Source organism: Bombina bombina, chromosome 9 (genome assembly GCF_027579735.1).
Source record: "Bombina bombina isolate aBomBom1 chromosome 9, aBomBom1.pri, whole genome shotgun sequence".
Taxonomy (NCBI): Eukaryota; Metazoa; Chordata; class Amphibia; order Anura; family Bombinatoridae; genus Bombina; species Bombina bombina.
This window is the reverse complement of record NC_069507.1, coordinates 52,867,982-52,875,412: the sequence shown is the minus strand read 5'-3', so window position 1 is coordinate 52,875,412 and position 7,431 is coordinate 52,867,982. Positions and strand designations below refer to the sequence as shown.

The following is a 7,431-nucleotide window of genomic DNA, read 5'->3' as shown; positions in this document are numbered from 1 at the left end:
ATGCCGGCCTATTTTTGGTGAACAACCTGGGTTGTTCTTGCTGATTGGTGGATAAATTCATCCACCAATAAAAAAGTGCTATCCAGAGTTCTGAACCCCAAAAAAGCTTAGATGCCTTCTTTTTCAAATAAAGATAGCAAGAGAACGAAGAAAAATTGATAATAGGAGTAAATTAGAAAATTGCTTAAAATTGCATGCTCTATCTGAATCACAAAATAAAAAAATTGGGTGCAGTGTTCCTTTAAGGAATAGCAATAGTAGCTTTTATTTATGTGACGTTTCGGTGACAGCTCCCCTTCGCCGTAGCAGAGTTTCCGACTCTGGTGCTAACGACAGCTAAGAGCCGTCGCTAGCACTCTCCCACCTTGAGGGAGATCTGAGGGCTCCTACCCGGCAATCGTGCCTGTATAGTAGCAGGCATCGCCGGGGCTTCACGTTTTGCGTGGTGACATCACTGAGCAACTTTATTAACAAAATGACAATGTTAAGTATAGGAAAAGGGGGCATGCTGCTTAGAAGCCAGCTACAGACCCCAAGACACACCATTGGAAAAGTAATAATAAAAAAATACCCTTAAAACAGCTTAGCACCCAGGTGGGAAAGTGCTTAGTACTCAAAGGATTAAGCTTGTACGTGTAAATAATAATGGAGAAAAAATGTTCTAAGGGAGCCTGTGAAACTGTAATAAAAAAAAAAAAAAAAAAAAAAAAAGACTAATTCAGCTGGTGCTACTGCGCATGTCTAAATTTAATACTCTAAGAAAAACATTTACAAAGTTATAGACGCACTAATGATGACCCTCAATGATTGACAATGGTTTTGTCCCGCCCATACTAATCTCTAGTCTCGTGATCTCAATTGTGTATCACTTGAATGCGCTCCTTCTTCTTTACCCTTACTCAAAGGTTCCATAGCTGCGGTGTTCCTTTACGGTGTTATCTAAACACAAACACACTTCCGGCGGAAGTGATAACCATGTGGATGCAGTGAATGGTGGAAGCTTGTATAGTGTGGATCGGAGACATTTGCCGGGATTAGAGGGTGTACGTGTCAATTTGCTATAACTCTAAATATAACTATTTATGGTATATTGCATATCGGTGGATAAATAATTGTCTGGTGCTGTGAACGGATTATTTGGAAGTATGTCTCAAACCCCCGTTGACATTACTTAGATGGCTGTTGATGTTTTCTCTGTTGACGTTCAGATCAGATAGTGCTTGAAAAGGGAAACATTTGCTGTCACCTATGTGGCATGTGAATAGCAGCAACCACACGTTGTAAAGGCATTTTTAAATTGAAATATGAAACTCCTACGTGTGCAGGACCTGCTGGTAGGCTAATGGCACATAAATGACTGTGTAAACACATATTTATAGCCAACTAGTATATTCAGACCCAGAGTGGCTTAATACATTTGGTGAGCCAATGATAAGGGGCATATATGTGCATAGTCACCAAGCACCAGTTAGCTCTTAGTAGCATTACTGCTCCTTAGGCTACTTAGCTTTGTGTTATAACAGAGGATACCAAGATAATTCAATCTTTCTGCTAATATAAGAGAATTAAAAAGTGTCTTAAAATTGCATGCACTATCTGAACTGTGAAAGTCTGTGTTTCATGTCTCTTTACTGCTGACTGACTTTCATGATTCAGATAGAGCAGGCAATTTTAAGCAACTTTCTAATTTACTCCTATTATAAATATTTCTTAATTCTCTTGCTATCTTTATTTGAAAAAGCAGGGTTCTAAGCTAAGAAGCCAGCCCATTTTTGGTTCAGGACACTGTTTAGCGCTTGCTGATTGGTGGGTACATTTATCCACCAATCAGCAAGGGCAACCCAGGTGCCGAACCAAAAATGGGCCGTCTCCTTAACTTAGATTCCTGCTTTTTCAAATAAAGATAGCAAAAGAACTTAGAAAAATTGATAAGAGTAAATTAGAAAGTTGCTTAAAATTGCTGCTCTATCTAAATCATGAAAGAAACAAATTGGGTTTATTATCCCTTTAACTGATAGGAGCTGAAAGATGAATCTCTTTGGCAAAGAACCAAAGCACATAGTCAAATCGCAGAAATTGATACATAAAATAATATACAATACAATGTGTTTAACAGCTTGAACATTATTTTTTTTTAATCTGTATGAATATTATGATAGCAAGATATATTTTTGAAATAAAATGTAAACTGATGGCAATATGGTATCTTTGGAGAAGTGCGATAATGGGATTTTTTCTTTTAATTTTTGATTACTAATTAGTCACATACCCATGTTTGTGAGCATTCAAGCAGTGCACTGTCAGCCTGTTTTTGAGAGTAACCTATCATTTTAGTCTTTGTTACGTACCTTTCAATATGCAATAATCTATTGCAAACACATGCAAAATTGTTTTGCTTCTTTGCACATATTCATCTTTTAGAACGCATTGGTATTGATCACTAATATGTATTTTTTGAGGTCATTCCATCATTGATTTGTCAAGAAACTTATCTGTCACTACAATCTTTGCTCTTTCATACAGATGGCCCAGATAAGGGGCACTAAATTTAATTGTTCTAACCAATTTGGGAATGTATTGTTTTATTTATGAATCCGACTATAAGCATATTGTTAGATATATGATCTGGTATAACACAAAGATCAGAATCACTGAAAATAATTAGTATTATGATATATAACCCTGAAATGCTTGTTTGCTATCAGACTGTTGCTGTGACCTGAACACACATACTGCTCCTTGATAATCATGGAGGAAAAAGAGCAGAAGAAACACAGAAAGAAAAACAGTGGGCCAAAAGCGAACAGGAAACTAAACAAACAGAAGGATGGTGGAGCTGGCACAGAAGAAGATGCAAGGAAAAGAAATCCTAAAGCATTTGCAGTGCAATCTGCAGTGCGAATGGCAAGGAACTTCCACAGGTGAGAACTTTTATATAAATCTGCAGAACAGAACTGTGGTTTAGCTGAACTGCAATAAACTCGATAGCAGCTATTTTATAGAAACCTCATCACTGTAGTTATAAGCCCAAGAATGAATTAAGTTGTGCTAAATAAAAAGATGTAAGGATAAGAAATATTGAGCCAAAAATGTGTTGTCAATTTTAAGGAATTGCCAATCTATAGTTAAAGGACCATAATAGTTTAAAAATGACATACTCCAATTTGTGTACTTCTACTGTGTGTTTAAAGGGCCATTATAGTCAATAAATGACCTGTTCTAATCTGTTAGCGCATGTCATTTTAAGACTATCAACCCTAGAATACTGTGTGTTTAACACCCCACAAAGGGGGTTAAACACATTAGAAATACCACTCCGGACTTGCAGAGCACTGCTGGTCCTGAGCTTAAAACACAGCTGATCCAATCAGCAGGGCTAGTTCCACATCTGAGTAGTGCGACTAGCGCTGTTAATTGGATCAGCATCGATTTACGCTCGGCCAGCAGTTCTCTGCGAGACCCAAATGGTATTTTTACTATGTGTTTAACCCCTTTATGGGGTTAAGCACATAGAAGTCTAGGGTCAATAGCTTTAAAATTACGTTCCCTAATGGATTAGAGCATGTCAAGCATGTCATTTTTAACTATTGTGGCCCATTAAGGTGCTTTGTCTGATATTTCAAGGCATCTCTAGAACGTTTCTGTGTAAATATATTTAACACTTGTATGATGTAATCTAGCAAAACCCATATTGTAACGCATAATACAGACAAATTGTTTTACAAATTAGGGTTAGAAACAATGTATAAGTATTGTATTAATGTTGTCAAAGTTGTTATTTAAAGTTAACAAGTCCAAATGTTTATGATTTAGATAGAACATGCAGTTTTAAGACCCTTTCCAATTTACTTACAGTATAAAATTTTGCACATTCTTTTTATATACACATACTAATTTATGATTGGCTGATGTCTGTCACATGGTACAGGGGGACGGAAAATGGGAGAAAAAACTAATTTGTCAGAAAAAAAATCTACTGCTTATTTAAAATTCATAGTAAGTGTCATTGCATTGTCTTTTTTACTATGCACTTGTTAAAGGGACATTCAACACTTAGTGTAACAGGTTTTAATATTGTAAATTAAGAAACGGAGGTCCGCCTACACTATACCCCTCCTCCCTTGCCGCCTTGCTTCTGTCCTAATCAGCGGCGCTAACTACTCTAATACCCGGTCAATATGGATGCCGAACTCCCCCCACTATTACGTAGCTGCCTTCTTCTTAAACTGATAAGCAAATCAGAATCCAGTCCTCGGACTGAAATTGCATACATACATACATACATACATACATACATACATACATACATACATACATATAGAAAATTTGCTTGGATATGTTACATGAAGTTTAGATTTTGGTCAGAGAGTGTAGTAAAAGTGCAGTTAATTCAATTTACCCTCCCCCTGTATTATGTCACAGCCATTAGCCAATCACAAAATTCTCACACTTTTGTACATGCTTAGTAGGAGCAGCTGAAGCCTCAGAGTGCATATAAAAAGAATAATAATAATGGAAGTATATTGGAAACTTTAGTTAAATTGTATCCTTTATCTGATTTGTAAAACTTTAATTTTGACTTTAGTGTCAAGACCATAACTTTTCTTTTGATGCCCTGTAATCTAGAGGGATGTCAATGTATTTTTAAGTCAGATTTAGGATGGAAGAGTCCATTTAATGATAATAATGTTCTCATTAGGACGCAGGATCTAAAGACCAAGAAACATCACATCCCAGTGGTAGATCGCACTCCCTTGGAGCCACCTCCTGTAGTAGTAGTTGTTGTGGGACCACCTAAGGTTGGAAAAAGCACCCTTATTCGCTGCCTGATTAAAAATTTCACTAAGCAGAAACTAAGTGAGATTCGGGGTCCTGTGACTATTGTATCAGGTAAGAGTTTATAAATTTACATTTACATCCAAAACATTTAAAACATGGTAGCTCTGCATTATTATTCTTGTTACAATCACAATTTTTAAAAGGTATTTTACAGTAAAAGGAGGCAAATAATTATGTATTGTAGTGTTTTATTTTCCTTAATTAAATGTGTAATCTTTATTTTAAAATATGTATTTTTTAAAAACAAGATTTAAAGGACATTTAATTATTTTTCTAAAGTCTCCTCGCTTTAATATTAAACTTTATGTAATTGGAAGCTAATTAATTTTTTTTGCTGCAAATACAACTAGTGATGTGCATTCGTAATTCATCCGTAAATAAATGGGGAAGATGGCGACCGCCAACGGCATTCGGCTCTTTTTTTGCAGCCGGATTTCTTCTTGTGTAAGTACAACACACTGTTTGTACAAATCCAGATCTTAGTGTGTTGCATTTTCACAAAAATAAATCAGTCTCCGAAAAGAGCAGAATTCTGTATGCAGCCGCCATCTTCCCTATTTTGTTTGCGGCCGAAAAGTACAAATGCACTTTCCTAAATACAACTATATGTGTGTTCATTTTTTTTTTTTTTTCTTCTCTCAAAACTTTCCAGGAAAAAAACGCCGTTTGACCATAATAGAATGTGGCAGTGACATTAACACCATGATAGACTTAGCAAAGGTTGCAGATTTGGTAAGAATGTTTTCTTACATGTCTGACTGCTTCACAAATATATAACTATCTGTTTGTATATATATTTTTTTTCTTAAATCCTGTTGATTGCTAACATGGTAAGAAGGCATAGTTTCTATAAATAACTAAATATTACAATGGTGGTATTTTGGAAATAGAGTGTAAAAGAGACAAGATAATGGCTTTGTTGTGTGTGCAATAGTTTAAGATATATCCACATAAAATATTTATATGAGAGCAGCAAGTAAAGTCTAAAGGGACATTATAAGCAATATAATTTGTTTAGAGCATGCAGTTTTGGCACTATTGATGCTCAGACTCTCTGTTTAACCTACACTAAGGTGTTAAACACATTACTAAAGTCCTGCTTGGGAGCTGCGGATACCTGCTGGTCCTGAGCAGGAATCCGCCTATGAGCTGCTTGGCAGTGGCAGTCACATGACACTTGCCAATCATCAGCTGTGTTCAGCTCCCCAGCTGTTTAACCCATTTTGTGTGTGCTCTACAAATAGGGCATGCAATTTTTACAATTTTAATGTTCCAAATAATTACTATCGGTTTTTTTTGAACTAGATAAAAATAAAATAAAAATAAATAGTAATACAAATATATGGATATGTCCATATATATTTCTCCAAATGGTCTTCTCAATTCTATAACTGTTTCCAACATCTCTAAATAGAGGAAGCAGAAAAAGACAAATATAGCGTAGTATGTTCTTATTTTCATTAAAGTAGATTTTTAGCCAAATTCTTACTCGCATGAGTCAGAGCAAACTGTTCTCTAAATTGCCAACAATTTGTTTGATTTCAGGCTCACACACTGCCCACTCCACTCAATCCTTCTTATCTGGGAAAGATCTACTTGGGAGTGTAGTGGTATTGATATTTTTTATTAAATGTATAACATTTTATATTAAAACATTCTTTATATAATATAAAACAGTGATGCTAGTATGACTACCATCCAGTTACTATCTATACACAGAGGGGCACAGCGAGTTTATATAACTACTGCAACGGTAACCATCTATACACAGAGGGGCACAGCGAGTTTATATAAACGACCGCAACGGTAACCATCTATACACAGAGGGGCACAGCGAGTTTATATAAACGACCGCAACGGTAACCATCTATACACAGAGGGGCACAGTGAGTTTATAGAACTACCGCAACGGTAACCATCTATACACAGAGGGGCACAGCGAGTTTATAGAACTACCGCAACGGTAACCATCTATACACAGAGGGGCACAGCGAGTTTATATAACTACTGCAACGGTAACCATCTATACACAGAGGGGCACAGCGAGTTTATAGAACTACCGCAACGGTAACCATCTATACACAGAGGGGCACAGCGAGTTTATAGAACTACCGCAACGGTAACCATCTATACACATAGGGGCACAGCGAGTTTATATAACTACTGCAACGGTAACCATCTATACACAGAGGGGCACAGCGAGTTTATATAACTACTGCAACGGTAACCATCTATACACAGAGGGGCACAGCGAGTTTATATAACTACTGCAACGGTAACCATCCTATACACAGAGGGGCACAGCGAGTTTATAGAACTACCGCAACGGTAACCATCTATACACAGAGGGGCACAGCGAGTTTATATAACTACTGCAACGGTAACCATCTATACACAGAGGGGCACAGCGAGTTTATATAACTACTGCAACGGTAACCATCTATACACAGAGGGGCACAGCGAGTTTATAGAACTACTGCAACGGTAACCATCTATACACAGAGGGGCACAGCAAGTTTATATAACTACTGCAACGGTAACCATCTATACACAGAGGGGCACAGCGAGTTTATATAACTACTGCAACGGTAA

At 36.8% G+C, this 7,431-nt stretch overlaps 1 protein-coding gene across 2 annotated transcripts in view; it reads left to right on the top strand.

The window, feature by feature from the left end:
• Positions 1-929: 929 nt before the first annotated feature.
• BMS1 (BMS1 ribosome biogenesis factor) overlaps positions 930-7,431 on the top strand; it is a 48,495-nt gene continuing 41,993 nt past the window's right edge. Inside the window, exons 1-4 of one of the 2 annotated variants that reach the window (XM_053692095.1) lie at positions 930-1,043; positions 2,706-2,921; positions 4,700-4,890; positions 5,492-5,571. In XM_053692095.1, the coding sequence (XP_053548070.1) occupies positions 2,749-2,921; positions 4,700-4,890; positions 5,492-5,571 (444 nt within the window). In that variant the 5' untranslated portion in view covers positions 930-1,043; positions 2,706-2,748. Of the gene's footprint in view, positions 1,144-2,705; positions 2,922-4,699; positions 4,891-5,491; positions 5,572-7,431 lie in introns of both variants that reach the window. The other variant, XM_053692094.1, reaches the window with a different exon arrangement.